General features: G+C 36.9%; 4 protein-coding genes across 7 annotated transcripts; 1 reads left to right on the forward strand and 3 right to left on the reverse strand.

The window, feature by feature from the left end:
• Positions 1–629: 629 nt before the first annotated feature.
• On the reverse strand, positions 630–3,851 carry LOC125214917 (protein NUCLEAR FUSION DEFECTIVE 4-like). 3 transcript variants are annotated; one of them, XM_048116146.1, is made up of 4 exons: positions 3,283–3,851; positions 1,709–2,423; positions 1,054–1,462; positions 630–971 (listed from the first exon to the last, which is right to left on the reverse strand). In XM_048116146.1, the coding sequence occupies exons 1-3, from the start codon at positions 3,748–3,750 to the stop codon at positions 1,206–1,208; spliced, it is 1,440 nt and encodes a 479-aa protein (XP_047972103.1). In that variant the 5' UTR covers positions 3,751–3,851; the 3' UTR covers positions 630–971; positions 1,054–1,205. The 3 variants fall into 3 exon arrangements, with proteins under 3 accessions (XP_047972103.1, XP_047972100.1, XP_047972101.1); XM_048116143.1 differs by having other exon boundaries at positions 1,054–1,122; positions 1,207–2,423; XM_048116144.1 differs by having other exon boundaries at positions 630–845; positions 931–971; positions 1,054–2,423.
• Positions 3,852–6,022: 2,171 nt separating this feature from the next.
• On the forward strand, positions 6,023–9,843 carry LOC125213504 (protein NUCLEAR FUSION DEFECTIVE 4-like). The gene is made up of 2 exons (XM_048114089.1): positions 6,023–6,695; positions 8,320–9,843. The coding sequence occupies exons 1-2, from the start codon at positions 6,120–6,122 to the stop codon at positions 9,412–9,414; spliced, it is 1,671 nt and encodes a 556-aa protein (XP_047970046.1). The 5' UTR covers positions 6,023–6,119; the 3' UTR covers positions 9,415–9,843.
• Positions 9,844–10,421: 578 nt separating this feature from the next.
• On the reverse strand, positions 10,422–11,674 carry LOC125216699 (LOB domain-containing protein 27-like). Its single transcript, XM_048118459.1, has 2 exons — positions 10,854–11,674; positions 10,422–10,752 (listed from the first exon to the last, which is right to left on the reverse strand). Exons 1-2 carry the CDS (start codon positions 11,618–11,620, stop codon positions 10,644–10,646), a joined length of 876 nt encoding a protein of 291 aa, XP_047974416.1. The 5' UTR covers positions 11,621–11,674; the 3' UTR covers positions 10,422–10,643.
• An 839-nt stretch (positions 11,675–12,513) lies between these two features.
• On the reverse strand, positions 12,514–22,184 carry LOC125211110. 2 transcript variants are annotated; one of them, XM_048110809.1, is made up of 15 exons: positions 19,187–22,184; positions 18,972–19,100; positions 18,692–18,877; positions 18,539–18,582; positions 18,141–18,456; positions 17,915–17,990; positions 17,641–17,826; positions 16,315–16,410; positions 15,366–15,559; positions 15,023–15,136; positions 14,618–14,893; positions 14,328–14,475; positions 14,055–14,188; positions 13,296–13,382; positions 12,514–13,219 (listed from the first exon to the last, which is right to left on the reverse strand). In XM_048110809.1, the coding sequence occupies exons 1-15, from the start codon at positions 21,881–21,883 to the stop codon at positions 13,133–13,135; spliced, it is 4,770 nt and encodes a 1,589-aa protein (XP_047966766.1). In that variant the 5' UTR covers positions 21,884–22,184; the 3' UTR covers positions 12,514–13,132. The 2 variants fall into 2 exon arrangements, with proteins under 2 accessions (XP_047966766.1, XP_047966765.1); XM_048110808.1 differs by having other exon boundaries at positions 15,023–15,238.
• Between the last annotated feature and the right edge of the window lie 1,785 nt (positions 22,185–23,969).

Genomic DNA, 23,969 nt, shown 5'->3' on the forward strand with positions numbered 1-23,969 from the left:
ATCAAAAAAAAGTGTAATGCGATATCAATAATTTATGCAATTATCATATCAGAACTTACGAATACCTTAGTATAATGCAAAATCAGTATTATTCATTATCTTTCAGTATAATACGTACGGTATATCAATTTATCAATATTTTTCACCCACATGCCCAACAAAAATAAATTGCATTTGGAGAACTTGGTGAAGATGAAACATAGAATGTTATTTTGATCCAAGTATTTTTATTTGATCTGTCATAGTATTGATAAAAATCAAGTTATTGAATTGAACTAAAACAGGTGTTTATATAATCTTATCTAATAAGCTGGAAAAAGAAAATGAAAATGCAAAACGAAAAAAGAAAAAAACTAATATTGTACTAGTACATTTTTAAAATTAATTGAATGATCAATTTTTGGTTTTCTTATACTTTTTGTATCCGTAGTTATTAAGTGGATTCTTCAAACTTTCATATACTAAAAGTGTGAATGATGATTAATATACGACACAATCATTTTATCCATACTTATAAGTGCAATTTTTTTTATGATAAACCTTTTTTAGAATAATAATATAATTACCTCAAAAAGAAGAATAAATGTAGCAATATCATCAAGATTGCTTGGTGATGAATAGAAGAAACATTCTCAAAATTTTAATGTAGTATGTTTTTATTCACCTTCAAATTTATACACAATCCTCATCAAAGTCAAGAAATAAGATCAAATAGTTCTCTACAGAAATGATCAATTTTACAAAGATTTCATCATACCAGCAGAATTCTGAACTTATTCCCTTTCATCTGCACTTCTCAGATGTTAACGACTCTACATGGCACCGATTACGTTTTAAGACGAAATCTACGCACAATGAAGCACAAAAGTTACCGAGTGATTGAAACTGAATCAGCCGACACGAGAGCATTCTTCCATGAGCATAAGATACCAGAAAGGCGTTAGACAGTCTCCAAGCAGGAAGGTTAGATCCTGAAAATGCAAAACCGTCTTGAACGTGAACGATCAGAGAAAAAAAGGGAAAGAAAGAGATACCGATCAATCAAGGCCAAACCTGCATATCAATAACAATGTTAAAGCTTCGTAGAACTCTGCTGTCACGCAATCTGCCTCTGCAAAAGACCTGCACATTTCCTAGTATTTTCACGAAAACTGATACAGCACATCACTATTTAGTTAGCGTGGGAACACAAATCGTTTTATGTACTAGTCATCATAATCAATGCGCTTGCTCTCTCGTAGAGAATGGTAAAGCCTCCGGAGCACAACATGTTTGTAGAATTTTCTAGTCCAGAAAAACAACACTAAGGCAACAAGAGAGCCGGAGAGTGCAACGGCTGCCATGATAAGAAACGAGAATCTGAAACATTGAATTCCAATGCATGTATTTCCATCACCGGCCACTTCCTTGTCGTAGAGAAATCCCACCACCCAGATAGAGAGAACATAAGACCCAATAGGACCTGCACTAGTGATGGTGTTAAATATCGTTCCTAAATGCTCTTTCCCAAACAATTCGGAAGCAATAGTCGGCATCAACGACCATTGTGACCCATAGCAAACACCCACCAAAACAGAACCAGCGTAAAGAGCACCAGGGAAACCAAAAGCAATAATTGCATAGCCAATGCTCATGGTTGCTAGAGTAAATATCATAAACAACGGCCTTGGCCAACGTTTAGCGCGCAAGAAATAATCAGAAACGTAACCTGCTCCAAAACGACCCAGGAAGTTCCAGATGCTCCATAGTGAAACCAAAGTATTAACCTCTAAGCTCTTGTATCTAAGAGATTCGCCTATTTGGCTAATATTATTCACCAAGGCAAGTCCTGATCCCATAGAACACGCAGTTGTGAAGAACAAAAGCCAGAAACTGATCGTTCGCATAGCTCCAATAAGATTTACATCTTCTCTCAAATGCAACGTGTTGTTATTATTTGACTCCCTAACTTGGTCTGGACCGTTTGGGAGCTCATGATACTCATCTTGGTCCTCCGTGGTATCCGTGTCATCATCATCTATTGGGTCCTTATCATCTGACATTTGATTGTTCTCGAGCAAAGACTTTACCATCCGATACGACTTATACCTCTGGGCTCGGATTGCAATAAAAATAGGGGACAACAGCAACATGATAAGTAGAGAAAATGTCAAGGCACGTATGGATACTGTTAATTTGAGAATGTTCTGGATGATTATCACAGTTGCAAGATAGGCAGCCAAAACAAGAGCAAAAGACGAGAAGGCATTCAAGTGCTTGATCTCATCTTCTTCACTTGTTCTAAAGATTCTAACAAAACCCATAAACAGAATCGTATTAATTGGCGGGAGCAATGCCAGGAGCAAGATATATGAACTCGGATTGTGCTTGAAAATCGTCTGATATACTAAAATTAATATGGCTCCACTGAGACCAAGAAAGCCCTGTAAAATTCAAAGATCTCAGTGGACATATAGTTAAAAGAAGGATAACAAATGCAGTAAATAGAAAATTAACAAGTATGACAAAGAAGCAGTTCAACAAACCCAGTTATAAATTCAAGCAAATACGTCAATTTTATATCGAGAAACCCAAAAATAAAATTTCCACTCATTCCTTATTAGTGCTTAAAAGTACTAAATGAAGGAAACAAAATATTTAGTGCTATTAGCTATCACATTACAAAAGTCTTTATTTCACCTTTACATTTCTAAATTTTACTACCATATTGATATTAGTTTACTGTTTTTCTTAGAAATAACAATAACAATCTAAACCACTACAAGTCTAAACCACTCCCCAAATTTCCAAATTTGTGCTATCACTATGATTCTAAAATTTCCATAGGAAGAATATCAATCTCCACCAATATCCTTTACCATCATAGTATAACTCTATCAATCTATCACACATTGAATGTCTTATTCTCACTTGTCCTACACAATCTTCTACACAGCAAGACATTGCAGTGCTCACTCCAACTTCAATTTACAAATCAAATGCTACTAAACAAAAACCACTAAATAAAGATTGGTCACAAAACAGATGCATTCAACTAAAGTTGGCCTTTTAAGAGTAATGGCACAATTAAAAAAACATCACAATAATCTACCAGGCTATAAATATGCCACAAAACTCAACATGTCTATCCCCAAAAATGTTGTTTTTCATGCATGTTGTGTAAATTTTGATTAAATTTTCCAGCTCAAGATGTTGAATCCATATCCTTTCAAGTCGAATTATCGAAACCTGAATTCAACATTAACATAAATAAGATCAATTAAATCAATTTCCAAACCCTACCTTCATGATCCCAACGATGGTGCCGCTATAGCTCGGAAAATTGTGCACTCCGGTGACGACATTCGCCGTGTTGAAGAATGTCATCGCGTGCGCCGCCACCAGCATGTACAGACACATCACCGCCGGCTGCGGCCGCGGAATCGCCGCGGTGACGGCGAGCCACATCATGAAGTAGCCGGCGAAGCACTGCAGCGCGCCGGCGAGGAGCACGAGCCAGGGGCCGCAGCGGGCGGCGGTGGCGGAGTAGAGGAGGCCGGAGAGGAGGCCTACGTTGGCGCCGACGTCCTTGAACCAGGAGATGGTGGTGAGGGTGGATTGGTCGTAGTTTTGGGTGGATTTGAGGGCTTGGGAGTAGATGCTGAAGGTGTAGAGTGAGCCGGCGGTGCATTGGATCAAAATGCTGGCGGCCGCCGCCGCCCATTTGTTCTTGATCAGAGTTTTCCGGCTGGGATTGTAGTCTGGTTCCATGATTGATGAGGCTCTGATTTGACTGAAATTGGGGATTTTTTTTCTTCTAATTCGATTTTTGGTTCAACAGATTTGGAAGGCTGAAGAGTGAAGACAGTCTCTATTTTTTAATTAATGATGTGACAATTATCTAGTGAATAATTTCTCTTTTATTGATATCAGTTTATAAATTAAATTATTTAATATTGTTAATTTTTTCTAGTATAATTTTAACAAAATGTAATTTTAATTGCATAATTAAGGGTGTAATAATAATTTTTAGAAGAATTAAAATTCAATTGAAAATGGAATCATGGCCAGTTAAGATAATTAAGGGTATAAGTGTAATTGCATTTTTAAGATTAGCCAAACAAATACTATCTTGTAGTAATATCTTCGAATGTAAGAAAATAAATTAAAGGATACTAATCTACTGCTATTTATTTTTCTCATGGCCAATAATTTATTAGTCGAAATGAGTCAACTTACGACTTTATAAATACGTGATTATATTAGTTCCACATGATTTATATTTTATCAATATAAATAATAAATTGGCATAATATTGTACTACTAATTCATTAAATCAATTGTCGGCCCAAAAGAAAATCACAACACTATTATTAATTTATAAATAAACTAGTAGGCCCAAAAGAAAAAGAAAAAAAATGAAATTATTTACAAATATATTTTGTGGATGGAACTTTTTGTATTCAATTTCTCAACTTCATTTTATAAATATTTTTTTTTATGTGTTCTCAAAATATCTCCTGTCAATAGTTTGAGGATTGCGAATGATCAAATAATATACTCCATTCACAATGGGTAAGGATTAAATCACTAATCTCATTATTTAAAAGACGAGATGCTAAACCATTACGCTAATCTGATTAATGCCGTTTTATAAATGTAAAACAAACCACCCTACACGACTATTTAATTTAATTGAAAATAAATTGAATTAAATGGCTGAAAATGATAAGATTGACACGAAACTAAATGAGATTAATTGCACTTATCAGTTATCATTGATTTTAATATATCCAGTTGGAATACATATCTATGTTGTTGATAAGAACGGAACGTGTAGGTATAATCTTGTATACTAATTATTGGCCCACCAAGACAAGTTGTAATGTTTTAGTATACTCTTTTGTCATGTTTTTATTGTACTATCTATTTTTAGGTCATTTCGAATATCCTTAAAACTTTTATTCAAAGTCCTCTATCTTTCCGTCCTTCTTATCTATCTGGCTTTGCATATTATCATTTGAAAAGCAAGTACTAATAATATTGCTAAAGGTTGAAGTTATAGACGTTAATTGCGAAATGTTAGTTTTCTCTATTCGTGAATAATAGGATGAGAAATGGACCATTTATTTTTATCTATGCACTTTGTCATATGCGATTAGACTGGATTAGACCTGTTTCCGATCAGATATGATATGGTATTCTTAAGTTTGAATCTAGCTAGTAATGAGCAGAGGCAAATATAGAAAAAATATCAATAAGAGCTTAATTTTAAATCATTTGTAGGAACTTTTAATTTGCATTAAACTTTGAATAAATTTCAATTTTATAAAAGAAAAAAGTTAATAAAAAAATATTTTAGTGAAAGCTTTAGCCCCTTGTCATTTTCACTTGGGTCCGTCCATGGTAATGAGCCCTTATGCACACACACATATGCACGACGGGCCCTGATTCAGGTTAATTGGAATTGGGTCAAACTGGATGGACTCAAGCTGATTCCGCTAAATCTGGTATATTATCAACTCTACTTTATACTTCCTCAGTCCGCGAATAGGAGTCCATTTTTTTCATTTTAGTCCGTCCGTGAATAGGAGTTCCGGTTCACTTTTACCATAAATGGTAATAGAGTCCCACCTTCCACTAACTCATTCTACTCATATTTCATTTAAAACTAATATATATAAATGGGACTCCTATTCCACTAACTTTTTTCCACCAACTTTTTTTAACATTTCTTAAAACTCGTGCCGCCCACAAATGAGACTCCTAATGGCGAACAGAGGGAGTACTATATAAGATCGATGAGAAACTACTTTATACTGATAGTGGCTTAAATTCTGAACAACTAGTACTCATTTTTCATTTTTAAATCCTTCCAGTTTAGTTGATTCATATCTAATAATTATCATCACCACTTAAAATACAAGATAACATTTCTTAAAATCTCTTGTGGTCATCGGAACAAAAGCAATATTACTTATACATACACGAAGCAATGGATCATATATAACAAGTCAATATCAATCCAAATCAAACCATAGCGTATCACTTATACGTACACAAAGCCATGGTTCAGATACAACGGGTCAAACCCGATCCAACCCAACCCGAGCACACTCTTGGCCATAACTCACTTAAAAATGAAAATATCTCCCTTGTACACCACAATTTGTGAAATTGACAAGCAAACTATAACGGGACCACGTATTTTGTACACAATTCTTCCATCCACAAACACAATAAGTAGTTATTTTATTCACTCCACAATAAATCCAATAGCAACAACAACAATGGAGGCCAGCAAATGGACGGCGGCGGCGGCGAGCATTTGGATCCAGTGCAGCTGCGGCGCCTCCTACGCCTTCGGCATCTACTCTCCGATCCTCAAATCCTCGCAAAACTACGACCAATCCACGCTCGACACCATCTCCGTCTTCAAGGACATCGGCGCCAACGCCGGCATCCTCTCCGGCCTCCTCTACGCCGCCGCGCCGAGGACGTGGATCGTGCACGCGGCCGGCGCCGCGCAGTGCCTGATCGGCTACCTCTTCCTGTGGCTGGCCGTCACGGGCAAAATTCCGCAGCCGCACGTGGCGGCCGTGTGCCTCTTCATGTTCCTGGCCGCGCACGCGCAGACGTTCTTCAACACGGCCAACGTCGTCACCGCCGTCGAGAATTTTCCGGGGTATAGCGGCACCGTCGTCGGGATTATGAAGGTAATTTTATTGTTGAATTTCTCTAATTTTACTGATTTTTGTCTAATTCAAAATTGCTACTAATAAATATAAATTCATAAAGGTAAAAGAGATAAATAAATTAGGAGGTCTAATTTCATTTCTAGTATAGTTTCATTTTTCTATTTAGATCCTTTTATTAAAGTTAGTCCTATATTTTATTTTTCCTTTTATTTCTTTTAATGTTATCATTTTTTCTATTTTTACTATATTATTTATACATTATAATACGTGTTATTTATAAATAAAATTATTGTACATGGACAAATAGAATACTGGTGAAAGTGTTGAGATTTATCTCTGTTTTTCTTTTATGGAAAATCTTAAATAAATAATAATCCTCGTTGGTATAAATCAAGCTAATAGAAGGCTGTTGAGGAGAATGTAAAGTGGATGGAGTATATCCATATAAATAGCTTTTGTTTAAAACGTGGAATAGTATTTTTTTAGAGTTAGTTCCACCTACTCATCACAGGTGGAAATTAAATTTGATTAATTATTATTAAACATTTTTGCAGCAAATAATGTCCAAAGCTTAAAGATACAGTATTTTTACATTTTATTTAAGTTTAATCGTCGAACTAGGAATATTTAAGAAAAAAGTGAGATTTGGATGAAACACGAAAATGGAAACAGCTAATCATGCCATTAATCATGATGTTATCCAAATTTAGTAAAAATTAAAGATAATAACAAAATTATTAATTTGCACCTTATAAGAGAAAATCTATGTGGAGAAGACAGTGGCCCTACTTATTTATGCTTATAAATTACTTCTATAATATTGCTAGTAGAAGTTTTTTAATTTATGGTTTCTTTTTTTATATGGGCCATCTTGTGAGGCCCATCACAAATCCCTTACTTTACGTGACGCTATTGCTATTTTCTATAGCATGTCAGCTATCGACTATACTATTTTAATGATTTCTTCAAATTCTTATTTTAAGTGACGCTAATATCTATATCAAGTCAGATATATCGACTATACTATTTTAATGAGTTCTTCAAATTCTTATCCAAAGTAGCTATTCTAAGTATTTAATACATTCAAAGTTGTAGAGGGTTTTATTTATAAACATGTTTACCAATATCCATTTCTAATTTATCCAAAAATTTATGGATAATATAGTTTTAGTCGCAGTCAGCATAACCATTAAAATTGAGATAATGTTGTACTATGCATAGTTGTTTCCCTAAAAAATAATTTATCAAGTGATACACCATAAGTACAAGTAGATATCATACCTAATGTTCTTATCTATTTTCTATCCCATCATGATTTGTGCTTGTTTTGTCCATTTTTGAAATATGTGTCCCTTCATTCTATTATGTGTCCCTTCATTTTAAAACTAGCCATTTACATGGCTTACAAACTTTGATCATAGTTTTTACTTTTTAACTAGTATTGCACTTTACAGCACATGAAATAATCTAGAAAAAACAAACAATATATGAATTAATTAACTAATTCTTGTTCAAAGGTAGCACATGAAATAATCTAGAAAAAACAAACAATATATGAATTAATTAACTAAATCTTGTGCAAAGGTACATGTTAATGAATCATGATCATTGTGTAACAATTCCTAAATCTAAATTTTGGCAGGGCTTCCTTGGCTTGAGTGGTGCAGTTATCATACAAGTTTACCAAACATTATTCCCAGAAAAACCAACCACATTCCTCCTCATACTCGCCTTGGCCCCGTCCCTCCTCTCTCTCGCCCTCATGTACTTGGTCCGAGCTCATCCCACTTCCTCGGCAGATCACGATAAGGCATACTTGAACGGCTTCTCACTCATCTCCATGGTCGTTGCCGCGTATGTCATGCTACTAATCATTTTAGAAAACGTTTTCGTCCTCGCCCCTTGGATGCGCGCTCTCACACTGACGATCCTCTTCCTCATCCTCTCCTCGCCCCTCCACGTAGCCGTCAAGGCAAACAAACACGAAGCAGAGAAACGGAGTTCACTCCCCAGTTTGAAGGCCCCTCTGATAGTGGACAATGAAACGAGAAAACCAAACGAAACCAATGATCACGAGATGAACCTCGTTCAAGCTCTCCGCACTCTGAGCTTCTGGCTGCTGTTTGTTGCCATGTTGTGCGGGATGGGGTCAGGGCTCGCCACGATCAACAACATCAGCCAGATCGGGGAGTCCCTGGGCTACACCGCGGTGGAGAGGAGCACACTAGTGTCACTGTGGAGCATATGGAACTTCCTTGGCCGGGTCGGGGCAGGGCTCATGTCGGACACCTTCCTTCACAAGAAAGGCTACTCGAGGCCGTTGTTTATGACTGTGACTCTGGCAGCCATGACTGCTGGCCACGTCATCATTGGATCGGGTTTCCCAGGAAACCTGTACGTGGGATCCGTGTTGGTCGGCATCTGCTACGGGTCGCAGTGGTCGCTTATGCCCACCATCACCTCTGAGATATTCGGGGTGCGCCATATGGGGACGATATTCAATACGATCGCCATTGCTAGCCCTCTGGGGTCGTACATATTTTCCGTTAGGCTTATTGGGTATATATATGATAGAAATGCGGGAGATGAGAGTTCTTGCAGTGGAACTCACTGTTTCATGTCATCTTTCTTCGCTATGGCGGTTGTAAGTCTTTTTGGGTCGCTCGTGGCATTAGGGCTGTTTGTCAAGACGAGGAAGGTTTATGCTCGGATCGCGCATTCAAGGATGTTGGCTTGATTTTAGTTACACTACAAAAAAAACTGTGTCAGCGGACAAATCTGTTGGTAAGTACCAAATATGCGCTTATAAAATAGTTTATCGGTGGATTACCGGTGGATTCCGAATGTTATGTTGGTAATTCATCGCTATTATTGTTAGATTTATATTCGCCGGTAAATCTGCTGGTTATTCGCGCTTTTTTGTAGTATTATTTGTGGTATATATTTTTAAACTCTGGACTCATGTGTCACATGGTCTAGGCTTCACGAGATTGGTTTTTTTTTGTGTGTGTTAAAGAGACTTCTTTTTATGTTTTGGTCTGAAGAAGTCCTGCTGTATTCATATGATTTGTAAATTTTTTTGATTGGGATTGAGTTTGTATTTGTATTGAATATTGATATATCTTGAAATTTGATCGGAGGGTGAATATTGATATATTTTGTTGAAGAGTATGTTCAAATATATGATAAAAACTTGATTTTAATGAGGTAGTATGTAGTAGAATTACATAGATGATTATAGTAGAAATTATTTAGTTTGTAATAAAGAAATAAAGATATTTTGAATAGAAAGTAGAAACAAATTCTCCATAAAAGAAAATGGTAGGACTTTAGACCTATAAATAGTTTTTGTAAATATTTTACTATATGAAGTTGAGATGTGAATGATAAGTAAGCTACATTAAAATTTTTGTATATTAACACCAAAGGTAAATGCTTTAATAGTCATAACAACCACCAAAGCACCGGTAATCATATCCCTTCTCTTATACCAATTCATACCTCTCTTCTACCACATCATCATTCTTCAAACAGTATTATTTTTCATTTTTTTACTTTACAAAATTACTCCATTAAAAATTATCAAAATTTAAGTGTGAAATGTTTTGTATTTATAGACATTAAAAATTATATAATTAAAATCTCTAATTTATTGACTTTGAAAATTACAAATACCATAAATTTTAAAAAATATGTTTCACTTAAAAAGTTTTTAAAATAACTAATTTGTGATATAATTAAGAATCAAAGAAAATGCCATTCGGTGCGTCCCACACCTCTCTCAACTAGCACCTCTGTACCTATTAAAATCAAACAGAAATGTTAGTTAGATTCATGAAAAATCAATACATCAAATGAAACACTATCAAATTCACAGATAATGACAAATTAAGCCAAAGAAATCAATTAGTCTCTCTTCGAGAAAACCAAGTATTTCCAGAAACTATGAATGCTCAAAAAATTGAATTAGTTGACACTAGTAAGGCTAAAACATGCTGCAGCATTCTTGAGCTCATTCTCATTAATCTCCTCAACATCATGTCTCGATTCCTTGAACGCCGATTCCAAGCTCAAACTGCACATAATCAAACAATCCCACTTCAAAAAATCTAATCTTGTGCACAAAACCAAAAAAAAAAAATCAATATTTGTAGTTTTTTATTTTTATTTTTATACCTAGATTGATCATAGACTTCTTTGGAGCCAATATAAGACTGTGAATCATCAATATTATCAAAAAACGGTTGCATCTCGTTATAATCCTCGTGCTCCACGGCGGAGATAGGCGGCTGTTGCATCATGAGATGCGCGTGCGTTAGGATCGAATTCGTGTTGTTCTCGTTGCTATTGTTGTTACTATAACCGCACATCGAGTTCACCACATTGTTCATCTCTTTAAAATCCATGTAGTTGATGTTGTAGTCGGCCACCGCAGCCTCCTCGTTGTTGTTGTTGTTGTTGTAGTGGGAGTGGGCTTCGAGGCTGTTCCCGGGCGGGCCCATCCCGAGCTGGAGGTCAGAGATGTAGTCGTCAGGCGTGTGAGAAGACAGTTGGTTCTCATGTTGTTGTTGATGCTGTTGCTGCTGCTGCTGTTGTCTGTAGAATGCCAGCTGGTGGAGTACGGCCTGGAGCTCTTCCTCAGCGTTTTGAATTTGGTAGGTTAATTGGTGGATCTCGAACATGCAACCCCACACAGGGTACTTGTCGCGCATGGCAGCGTGGTACTTGATGGACTTCATGGCGATGGCCTTCTGGGTGTGGTCGGGGCCGAGCTCCTTGAGGAGGTTCTGGATGTTCTTCACACCGAAGAGGCGGTGGACGTTCTGGAACATCTTGGGCTCATCGGCCGGGAAGAAGGGCGCCAGGAGGCACTCGGGCGTGCACCGCCGTCGTTGGTACTTGCAAGCAGCGCAGGCCTGGCCGCTGCCACTCTTTATGGTCATCCTCCTATTTTCATCCCAATTTTTGCCGGAGGTAGTGATGCTATGGATTTTTTGATAGATGTGTGTGTGTTTTTTTGAGGTTTGGTTTTAGGCACTATTAAGAAGACTGAGTAAAAATGAATGTGTGGGCTGGTTTGCTTTAGATGTGTTTCAGTTAGTTGGGGACAAGTGTAGTTGTTTGAGGGTGCTTTCTAGTTTTAGAACCCTGTTTTTGAGGGGAGTCGATGGTGTTAGAATTATGTTATATATAATTTGCTTAATAAATTTCGAGTGTATTTTAAGGATTTTTCTGTGTAGCTTTAATAAGAGTGATCGAGTGTATTGTAAGGTTTTTTCCGTCCCAAAAAAAATAAACTATACGCGTTTTAATGAAAACATTGAGTGTATTATAAGGTATTATTCATTTCATAGATCTTGTTTGACTAGTAAATGTTTATTCGTACACGTTACATATATTAGTCACTTAGTCAATAGACAAGTGAAGTTAGTTTTGCACTATTATCGAGTAATGCATAGTCTCCATTGTGCTTAGTCTTGAGAAACAGTTTCCTATTAACTTGTGGGCAGTTTTTTGGGTCACTTGGCCCTTAAAAAGCCTTGTAAATAGACTCCTTTTACATGATATCATAACAAGTCCAAATCGATGATGAGTGTTTTACAAGTCCGATGATCGTTTTTAACCCTCCTGTGTGGGGAGGCATTGAAACCCTTATTTTATGAGATTCTCGACAGACCGATTTTAACACCAGCCAAGGCAGCCGCCACTGCTTTCCCGTCGGCTAACGGAACATATTTTACAAGATACTAAGTGCTATACTCTACCACCTAATAGATGGTCTATAAACAAGAAACTAAAAGTGAAAATGCTTGAGAAGATGCAATGAAGACATAAATAACAAAACTGTGTATGATTCATTTAAGCAAAAATTATTGCCATTTCCAAGGCAGAAGTTTATGTCTGAGACAGTTTTTTTCCCCCATATAAATAGATTGCTTAAAAGGGGAAGTTGCCATTATATGCTGCAGGGAGAGGTTCCAAAGGGATGAAGAAGACCTGATCTATACACAAATTTCTCTATGATGGAAACAGGAGGAGACTCGAAGCTAAGTAGAGCATAATTCTGTGTACAGTTGCAGCTACTGATAACCGGGCAACGAGCTCAAGCACAAATTGCCAGTCCAAGAGATTCTTATTACGCCTTTGACCCAAACAATACGTATGGTATCAAAATTGCAAGACACCGGAGATACTTATTCCATGAGCACTGCTGTAGGCCATCTTTTCCCAATGAGTTGTTAAGACTTAATGCTTGCTTAGAATTGGTCACCGTTCTCTTCTTCACTGTATATTAAGCAACTACGTATATTGCACGATTCTGGCTGTGATTTCCCGGGTTCAGCTGTCAGAGTTAGCTCAGAGACTCTTATGGGCGGACGAATTACATCCATAAATCAATACCACAGCTTCATACACTCAGAGCATCAGGTTGCACAGGGAAATCCCACGAGGTACTAGTTCACAGCTTCGTACAAGAGGACTTGCGGTTGTAGATGTCCTCTTTCACACATTGCAAGGACATCACTCCAGCCGCCAATTACCTGGACATGACATATAGAGTGACAAGATGCAAAAGAAACTGCCAAGGTATCCAGGAAACAGTTAAGAGAATTTTACCTTTACGGTTTTATCATCGTACATGATCCACTGTTCATGATCGCTGCTGTAGGCAAAACAGTGATAGTGCTGCCCATAATAGCAAACCTAAAAGGATAGGTGTTTAAGAAAATAGAGAAACGTCAGACAGACCAGACAAATTTTGAAAGAAACATTACTCTTATGTTACCAACTTGGAATTTTGATGACACAAGTACATATTCATTTATTATTAATCCATGACTCTGATGACAACCGGACTCGAGAAAACTGAAGGAAGCTCATAGACCTTGTTGCAAATGAAAAAGGTTATCGTGGCCAAGCATGTGAACATTAAAAACGCTCATTGGTGCCGAGAGTTAGTTTTTGTTGACTGTTCTTTGGATTATAGAATGGAATCTGAGATGTCATAAGCTCACATAAAGACTAAGATTAAGTAATGCAAACAAGAACCTAAACAAAAACTTAAATGTCAGTTTATGTAAAGAGTGTCTGAATATCAGTTGTAACAGCCAGCTAAGCATAATAAAGCACAGATTTAGAGAAATTAGCACTCATTACATAGGAGAAAGAACCCAAGAAAATTCTGAGAATTCATGATGCACAATGGTGAGGTCTGCAGCTTTTTCAATAATTTAAAAGATAAAAAGAAAAGGATAAAGAAGACATAGTATGCCAATTTAATTCTACTTTTCCTCGTTAAAGGAAAAAACAATCCAACCCTAGGTGGTTGGAGAGGGATATGAGGGAACACATTTAGAGTGAGTTACTGAAGCGTACCACTGAAACCAAATGACGTTTATGTTTTGGATCAAGACCACGATAAAGGACACTGATATCAATCTCAGTAGATAATGCTGCTAATGTTCCCATTATATCATCAACACTCTCGCAAGTATTCTGCCAGCCAAGGACTACAGGAAAAGAACAAGGAGTAAGAGCCGCATTATACGTAATAATGGATAGCCAACTGTTTGGACAAGCAGAAAGATAGTAACATAAATTCATAAGGCAGGCTCTAAATGAAATGAGTAGCAAAGAAACTAAAAGCACCTGTTGTGAAAACATGCGGGGGGCTGGAGAGTATATGGTGAATATAGTTGAGCTTTCCACATCCACCATCCTCAGGATCACAAGCTAATTGGTGATTCATCTCAACCATATACAGAAGCTCATCAAAGGAGCTCTCTGGGCGCACAACCTATACGGTAATGTGGACAATTTGTTAAGAGTTATCCAGGAATAAGAACTACACAAAAGCACATTCTTTTGAAAAACCAATATTAACCAAATCACTAACAGAATAAGCATATTTATAGATACTTTATTCAAGGAAGACATGCCTTCATAGTTCTAACAGCACTGGCATTGATGTTGTGAAAAAAAGATGTGTATTTCAGACATCTAGACTCCAAGCTACAGTTGTAACAGTCCATTCTCTCAGAAATGTTCATTCCAAAAAGTGAATGAGCAATACAAGAAGCATTACTGCAGTCCCAGGAATCTGTTCCAGATCTATTTAGCGGTTCCACATCAGATGCATGAGGTCCAGGAGTGAATGAACGATGTAGACAATTAAATATTACACCCAAGACTTCAGAAGCATCATTCATTTGACCCTGCATGGTCACCACATTTTAGTTGTAGATTAGATAAACTGATTTCATACTCCAAAGATATTACTGTGCAATACATACAGAAATAAAACAGGGAAAAAAGAAAAAAATAGATCCAGTGGCGACATTTACCTCCTGGAAGAAATTACTATCAGGATACAAGTTGCTTAGAGCAACTCTCAAAGAGGTAGGGGCAACAGGTTCTCTCTGGTTATCCTTACATACCGTGCTCAGAGCAATGAAGATCTCATACAAAGCACATACAACACAAGGATCACCAACATGAACATGTTCTGAGACTGATCTCCGCATAAATTCATCTCGAAACCGTCTTAAGTGCCACAAAGACTAAGGTATTGAAAAAGAAAGCAAATAAATAACATACTCAAGGAAGTCGGCAGATTCAAGACTAGACAAAGATTATATGGCCAAATATTCAGCAACTGATCAAACAATACACACTTGAAATACCAACCTGTATTATGACATTCAGAAAGCAATTATATTCACCGACTTCATTTTTTAGCCCTGTTCCATATGTATCCATTCCATTAACATCGGTTGCGCCTTCACCGCATAAAACACGTGAGTCGCCGGTTTCTGGAATCTCCTTATGCGGCAATGCCAAACTTGGCTTGGCAGGTAGCTTTTTAGGTGCATGTAATGTATCTGATAAGAAATTTGGGACAAGAAATAAATGCAAAGAAAGTTATAAACGGTGAGGTCATTTTGATAGTTTTCTGCAAAGCAGAACTATTAAAAGTTGGAAATGTAGCAAATGGCAATTCTTTGATCAAATTAAGTTCATATCCAATTTTGTGAACCCCTTTAAAGGATTATGCGATAAAAAACTGTAAGTTTGTTAAGAATTATTCAAAACAATGCATGGTGGGTAATGAAACCAAATCATTTAATTAGACTATTTATCATATAGTACAAAGATACGATAACCCAGGTGTCCCATATTGATGTTGCATGGACAGCCATCTAAGATTTCCAAAAGGCAGCTAAAATCAACCAGTTAGCTTTCAGTACAAATATTATTAGCGTTGGTTACAAGAAGATGGTCAGTACAAATTAAAAAAGGCAAGCAAAATTGCAAGGATAAAATAGGGAGAAACAAAAATGAAAAGAAAAGACCTCTACGCTGTTGAGTTTCTGCATGCTTTAAAAGCACATGCAGTTATAACAGGGAAGATGAGCTCATGGAAAAGCATCAGATACATATGTTACCATTCCTTCTAACAATAACAAAATGGTGGTAACGAGTATGTATGATAAATAAGTAGGGGCTACTTTTTTTCCCCTGCACTTGAAATTGAAACAGGCAAATATAATGGGACGAAGATATTATCAATAATCAATTATCTTTAGTCGAGGATCACAACCAACATCAGCAAGAGAGAGAGAAAGAGAAGACACACCAAGGCTTTCGCGGACAGCTTTCTTAAGGTCAGCTTGAAACCTTTCTTCATCATCCTCCTCAGCACTAAGCTGTCTCAATGTTTTTCCTCCTTTATCTACAAAGATAATGTGGTGAAACATTCAACAATGGTATAAGGTTTTACGTGTAAACATCCACAAGCTAGATCAGACAATAATTGAGGCAATTTTATTATGTGTTAATAAATTTGCAAATGCATTGAAAGATTTTAAGGAGAGCTGAGGATCATATCTGTAATAGAATTCATTTAGCTACTATAAGTTATAACTGTTACTAAACCAAAATTTAGGCTGTTAAACTTAGATATACAAACAACAATTGATATTGCCATGTTTATTTATGAGCAGCATAATTAAACACTATCTTATAGTCGGTTATATAAAGCATTTTATTGGTATCTAAACATAAAGCGTAGAATTCAGAAACAAAACAAAACATTTAACTTACTGAAAGTGAGCAATGAAGAATGTAAGATAAAATTGATAAGTAGATACACGAATTTATAGTAGGAATAAATACATGATGAACAACACTCATAGCTTTCGGAATTTAGCTTGAGATAGTAACTTAAATCCTATGTAAAACTAATTGAAATTTCTTTTACTTTATAAATACCCTTATAAGGTTGGAGGCTTGGAGCATATTAGTCGGTACCATTTGACCATCCATTTGTTTATTAATTAAATACAATATTCAATTATTCATGCATATACACATATATAGATATAAAAGTAAGTTTAATTTGATGGTGTAGTTAACTGCAGTATGAGATGCTTTAGAAAGCTTTATGATATACTCCCTCCGTATTCAAAAAATAGAAACATTTGAAACGGCATGGGTTTTAATGCACAACTGGTAAAGTAAGTGAGAAGAATTGGTAAAGTAAGATACATGAAAAGAAAAATGAGTAAAGTAAGAGAGAGGAAGAGAAAAAGTAGTGAAAGTAGAGTTAGTGGATTGTGGGGTCCATTTCCTAAAACAGAAAGATTCTAAAGTTACTATTTTTAAGGAATGGCCCAAAATGTAAATAGTTGTTATTTTTAAAAAACGGAGGGAGTATTTGATTGTACTTAAATAAAAGAGAGAAATACATACTTTGATAATATAAATATTTTACTAGCTTCTATCTTAATTAGTAAAAAATGAAACTAGTATGGATAAGATTTTAGAAAACGAGATAATAGAGGTGAAGTGAAACTAACTTTTTACCTCTTTTTCTGATTCAAGAATACTCTCATCAATATAATGTATATTTAACCCTAAAGCCTCTTGAACCAACTCAATCTTTATTAGTAGAAAAACATACCACCATCACCATGTGAGTTTAGCTCATCTCTAGGCAGAACAGAACCATTATCCTCCTTTTCAGATGTCAGGGGAGGGGATTTCCTGTCACTTGGTTTGTTTAGACCCTTATGCCGTTTACCCCTCTTTCCCGAGCGTCGCTCAGTAAATATAACCCCTTCTTGAGGAATAGCTCCATTTGAAAAGCCTGCCAAAAGGATTATACAATCAAGTGAACCATAATGTTTAACTGAGAGGAAAGCTTGATGCTTTGTAATATCAAGAATGATTTTTACCATTTTGCATCACAGCTCCATTCGCAGAGTCACTTAGCACACTTTCAGTGAATGCCACCTTCTGGATCAAAGGTTCCTAAAGAAAAAGTCAATTTTTAATCAGAACTACTATTCAGTTTTGTTCCTGAAAAGCTCTGGGAACAGGAAAATTCTGCCCATGGTAGTTGCGAATAGGCTACAAACAATCCACATTGATGTTGATACAAACTGGTGACAAGCAACAAACCTTCCTATTTGTCCACTGGTCATTGACATCTTTTTCACCATCATTGCACCTAATGTCAGAATCAGATATTGAAATTGGCTTAGCCTTCTCCCCTGCAACTTTTGAGTTTCTTTTATGTTGCTCAGCTAGTTGCTTTTGTTTAGCCTCATTTTCTATACGTCTTTGATATTCCAAAGTTTCTTCAAGCTTTCTTTCTTCAGCTTCAAGTTCAATTTTGCGTTTGTACTCCTCTTCCTGTAGTCTTAAGGCATCACTAGTTCCATTATTGGCAAGTTCAGAACATGCAACCTCCTCATCATGTGCACTTGGAAGCAATCTGAAGCAAGACAAACATTAGCTCGGATAAATAAATGGTAAGCATACACAGATCGTGTTTTGAGAGGGAAAGAGAACTATACATTTCTTCAGATATCTGATCATCTGGGTCATCCCAATGACTAGCCTGCAGAAGCAATAACCGTTATTGAGAATAATAACCATTTACTTAGCATCCCATAGTTTCTACCTGAGAATACATACACACACTATGGAGTAAACATTATCGTTTATACCTTTAAGTCCTTATTTTTTCGGCCCTCCTTACTCTTCTTTTTGTCCTTCGACTTTTCATGTTTTGAATTTTCAACTCCTGTGGTGGTTCCTTTCTTGGAATCCAAAGCAAGTTCAGCCAAAAATGCCTCTCTGGCAGCATCAGATTTTTCCCTGGCATCTTTCTCTGCCATATCCTCCAAGCGTGCCTGAAAAAATGAAGATAATAAGCCTAAAACATCTGAAAAAGCTGCTGAGTAAGATGAAGGTCCACAGATATAAAGGTGCTTCACAAATACTCACCCGTAAAAATGATTTAAGCAAAGGTATTAAGATTGAGCGGTAATCATGGGAAGATGCAGGATCAAGCTCAATTTCCAGCTTCTGCATCCCAATGAGTATTTGCATGAGTCTGGCATCGAGTTTGCTGATCTGAATCACTGAGAAATCTGAGATAAAGAAGCAAAGCAAATATGCATATTCTGAAAGAAAACACAAAGTAGATCCAAGATCCAAACCTCAAGAGAACCATGCTCCTTCTGTCTCTGTATTGCAACTTCTATGCAAGAATCCACCTGATGAAGATAGTCTTTTCTTCTCCAATCATCATCTTCACCAGATTCTAGGTCACAAAGCTGTGATCTCACGCCACTGTAAGTTTCCTCAAAACCAAATTGGTTGACATTTAAGGACTCTGCATCCTTTAGAACATTTTTTATTGCTTGCGACTCAAATCTATTGTTCATAAAGGCCATGTCATTTTCATTCTCATTATCACCAAGTTCTTCTTGCCTTCTCCTGAGAACAGAGTCATAACTGTGACGGGCAAAATCAGTTACATGTTCTCTTCTCTTTCCCTCTTCCAAACATAGATCTTCCACGGCCTGCAATGCCTCCTCATAATTTAACTGTTCGGATTTTCTATCACATAAGCTTTGCAGATGATAAGCTTCTTTCTCAAGCAACTGAAGAATTTCAAGACCATGCTGGGCTTTCTCCTCTTTTGCTCGCATCCAGGATGTCAATTGCTCGCCACTTGAGGGGCCTTTAAATATCCAGGATAACAATGAATCTGAATCAAGTATTATACCGTTCTCATAGTTAAGATGGGACGAAGTTTCAACACTGGAACAATTGACTGGGCCATCACTAGAAGACCGAGGGACCTTACAGGGAAGAAAATGCTCGTCAAGGATTAAAAATGAAGCATCTTGGCTAAAATTTATCTTCTCCACAAAGTCAACGCCATTCATCACAGTTTTAGAATTGTCCTCAGAATTACTTTTATCAGAATATCTACTTAGACCGCATGAATTAGAAATTTCCTGCAAAAATTTCAGGATTTTCTTAAGCTCCGGGGCACCCAGAAAACAGATACATAAGGGGGTTTTTTCCAAGTTGAAACTAAGAAGTTGAGAATTGCAAGCAAGGGTCTGAAGCTCCTCCACGGCGAAGTGTATAACCTTGCTAAGGTGACTTGAAGCAAGATACTTGTTTTTAATAAGTGACTGGAAAATGACTTGGATTTTCTCTAGAAGCTTTGCACGCTCAGGGTCATCAGATAGAGGCCAATTTTCATTGAGTAAACTTTCCTTACTGCTCAGATCTCCATCACAATCCATCCACTTGACATCCTCAAAGTCCCCGCCATCTTGGACACCATGGTTGAAATTGTCACCAGATCTTTTATTCCTTAGTGATGAATCCCAATCATATTCATTAGAGTAAGTATCAAGAAAGTATTCTTTTGAACCATTTATGCCATGGCTGGAGTACGATTCTTCAAAGAAATCAGGTGCTTCCAAGGTTGATTGTGGCTTGTGCATCCTAATAGCTGTATTTAGTTCTAATGGTTTCCATGAACAGTTTAGAAGCATTTCAGCCCATTCATCCTCCACACACTGAGGCAGAATTGAATGCATTCTGGGCAATAAACTGCTCATATGCTCCTCCACAGCATGTTGCATGAACAAAACCACATCAGCAAATTTCTCATTGCAGCGACAGCATGACCAGAACTTCCACATTTTGTTCGTCACTCCAAAAGATAAAGCCTCATTAAGCACCTCACTTGGTGAGACATCCTTCAATGAGCTGAAATGTGCCTTTAGTTCAGAAATTTCAATTTTAAGTAAATCTTTCTTTGCATCCAAACACATAGAGTTCCAATATGTCCGTACTGAATCCCTCCTCTCATCTGATGATGCAATTTTCCTTGAATTCCCATACCTCCTTCGCTCTCCTGCTCTCTGTCCAGTACCTGTAGAAGAATCTACACCTTTTCCATTGTTATTAATACTATCCCCATCATTTCCTAAAGAAGGGGACTCTGACTTCTGCTGCAAAAGCCTGGCAGCTGCCACTCTCACCTCAACTTCCTTCCTCCGTTCCTCTTCCGTCTTGGCAACTTTCTTAATCTCATTCGGCCTCTTTGCCTGAATCAATCTGACCTCCATTGGATCCTCAGGCATCCTCCTGATTGGAATCAATCGAAACTTCTCCTCCCCATTGCTCAAATGCTTCATCCAAGTCGAAATCGATGCAATGTTCGATTTCTGAATCAATGCCTTTAGCTCACTCTGAACATTGGCAACTCGCGCCTCAGCTGTAGAAATCTTCTGCAGATTCTCCGCTTGCAAACTCTCCTTAGCAGGATCCACGGGGTTCTCTATCGACAAAGCCCTCTCACACTCCTGCACCACCTCCTCATACTCCTTCCCCTCGTTCGCCGCCTCATACAACAAATTCGCATAAAAATGCGCAAACTCAACAGAGTTGGGGCACAGATTGACTGCCTTCCTCGCACTCTCAATCGCATTCTTCAGATACCGCTGCTTCGCGTTCGGGTCATCCACTATAGAAGCCACCTTCACACATATAGTCCCCTGGACGCGGTGGATCAGCGCCGCGTCAGCGGAATTCTCGTACCTCGAGCACAGCTCCTTCATCGATCTCAGCGCTCTGGTGTGGTTCCCGCGCCGCAGCGCTGTTAGGGCGCGCTCGCATTCAGGCTTAATCGAAGCGTAGGGCTCAATTCCCTCCAATTCCACCTCAGGCTCCGATTTAGCTAGTGCTTTCACGGAGGGGTTTGCGGAATTATCTAGAATCGAATCACCACCACCACCGGCACCGGCGGCGGCGGCGGAGGAGGCATCGTCCGCGGCAGACGGCGGCGGTTTGGAGCGAGGAGCGACGTTTCGCTTCTTATGCCCCATTTATCAGATTCTCCGATTGCTAGTTAATTGCATGGATAAATTGTGTATGTATCTAATTCCGCAGCTTGTAATCGATAAATACACCGATTGTATCGAAATGTAGAGAGAGAGGGGGGGAGACTTACTGAGCAATCGCGGAGGAGAAGGATCGGAGCGGAGGCGGATATGGATACACGCAGAGGCGGAAATGGATAGTGAAATGAGTAAATTTTATTGGTGAGACAGTATGAAGGAGGAGATGAGAGGGGAGAGAAAGCAGTAGGTGGTGGGAGGGTTTGGGAAATGTGCAGCTGCTTTTGGAGTGTAGTGCTTTTGAGTGTGTTTATGCATCACACTCACAGTATATCCCTAATTAAATCCCAAATCATAACACAATATTATTACATGATTCTTCACAATTTTATTGTTACATGATTCTTCTCAATTTCTGCTATAACTCATCATTTTATTATATTTCATTTTTTTCAATTATTAGTAGTATTTTACTATTTCATATTTTACTTTTATATATGTGAAATTAAAATAAATAACTCGACGACGTTAATTACAAATCAAAATTACATTATTGGCATTTCTAAATTTACATGATTTAAATTAATCTCTTCATTTTTTTAACATGAGATTTAAGAAAGCACTAGCATTTAGTAAAATTAAGAGATGGAAGACTAATATAGAAAATAAATAACATAATAATATATGAGAAATGATAAATTAAAACAAATTAAAATAAATGAGTTTTGAGAAAATATGAAATTAGTCATATATAGATGAAAAGATTTTAAAATGATTAATAATGAAATAAAAATTGTGGTGGTTTGGCCTTACGCCCCGCAATGCATCGGTGTTTGGGCCGTTGGGGCTGGACTGCTAACATACTCGGGCGTTCATATGCTAGAGAAGTTCCAGACATGGTCTGGCCACACCACTGCTGAAACTAGTAGAAACTTGCCTTATTTTTTACCTTTACGGGGAGAGAGAGTGAGAGATAAAAGGTTAATGAATTACCATCACCATTCAAAAATTGATAGTGCGTTTTGGCCGTCATACAGAGATGTTACAATTTTTTTGAGTGTTCTATATGTTAATTGTCATGGATGATGCGTTTGGATAATTTTGATAGTAAATGGTACAAGTTTTAAGCATAATTAATAGAATTTTACAAAATTGATTGAAAAAAAAGTGGTCGAAGTATTGTCAATAAAAAGTGATACGTGATTCATCTTGAAATTTACAAAAAAAATAACTATCATGAAATTTTTTTATTATTATTTCGATTTCTGGCTACTAGTGTTTTCTTGTGAGAAAAATGCTAAAGGGGCTTGGGTAAAGTTTATGTGTAAAAATGTCTATAGATGCTAATAAAATGAATAAATTCACTCAACACGCTAAAAGATTTTGTATTTTTTGCCAACTTTTAATTGTAATATTAATTATAACTTTAATTCCGGTAGAAACAAAATTAATATTGCAGTTCCAATCAAAATCGAAACTTTGCTAAAATATTTATGTTGTCTGACCAAAATTGTATATGGACTTTTTTGTGTCGACAGCTAGTAAAGCCCATAGTTTTACTTTTATGCTATATCAAATTAAAATTTATCAATTATATATAAATATTTAGGATACATATCAACAATATCCTAGCCTTTACAATATCAGTATTCTTCTTGTCTTTACACTTGTAATAATCTAATCAAAATTTCTTAGAAAAGTATTTCGAATAAATAAAAATAAATAAAATATTAATATTCTCAAATTTCTGTAATTTGAAGTCATGCTAAAATTGTAAATTTGGATCCGTAATAAGCCTTATGGGCTTATAATTTACACTGGCCCATGTAAGCCTTCATTTTACTACTCCTTATGAATAACGGCCCAACAAAGTAGCCCAAAAATATTTCATGACTTGTTAAAATATTTATGGTCGATTAACCATAAGAATTGAAAACAAGTTAACAAAATTTTTATACCACATAAATACTGGAAATTTTAAAAATGGGATTATGCAAGTTTTTTTAACTAGTCATGTACATTTCATTTTCAACTTTTTTGCTTAATTGGTGCGTTCATATATTTATTACGATTC

This window comes from Salvia hispanica, chromosome 3 (assembly GCF_023119035.1).
Source record: "Salvia hispanica cultivar TCC Black 2014 chromosome 3, UniMelb_Shisp_WGS_1.0, whole genome shotgun sequence".
Taxonomy (NCBI): domain Eukaryota; kingdom Viridiplantae; phylum Streptophyta; class Magnoliopsida; order Lamiales; family Lamiaceae; genus Salvia; species Salvia hispanica.

Bases quoted from the DNA above. Each gene is read 5' to 3' on its own strand.
- LOC125214917 (XM_048116143.1), bottom strand. From the start codon at position 3,750: ATGGAACCAGACTACAATCCCAGCCGGAAAACTCTGATCAAGAACAAA. The intron at 2,424-3,282 runs GTAGGGTTTGGA...TGAATTTTACAG, and splicing joins CCATCGTTGGGATCATGAAG to GGCTTTCTTGGTCTCAGTGG.
- LOC125213504 (XM_048114089.1), top strand. From the start codon at position 6,120: ATGAAAATATCTCCCTTGTACACCACAATTTGTGAAATTGACAAGCAA. The intron at 6,696-8,319 runs GTAATTTTATTG...AAATTTTGGCAG, and splicing joins CCGTCGTCGGGATTATGAAG to GGCTTCCTTGGCTTGAGTGG.
- LOC125216699 (XM_048118459.1), bottom strand. From the start codon at position 11,620: ATGACCATAAAGAGTGGCAGCGGCCAGGCCTGCGCTGCTTGCAAGTAC. The intron at 10,753-10,853 runs GTATAAAAATAA...GATTATGTGCAG, and splicing joins GAAGTCTATGATCAATCTAG to TTTGAGCTTGGAATCGGCGT.
- LOC125211110 (XM_048110808.1), bottom strand. From the start codon at position 21,883: ATGGGGCATAAGAAGCGAAACGTCGCTCCTCGCTCCAAACCGCCGCCG. The intron at 15,560-16,314 runs GTGTGTCTTCTC...ATTTCTTATCAG, and splicing joins AGCTGTCCGCGAAAGCCTTG to ATACATTACATGCACCTAAA. The intron at 14,189-14,327 runs GTGCTTTTAGTT...CTTTTCCTGTAG, and splicing joins CCCGCATGTTTTCACAACAG to TCCTTGGCTGGCAGAATACT.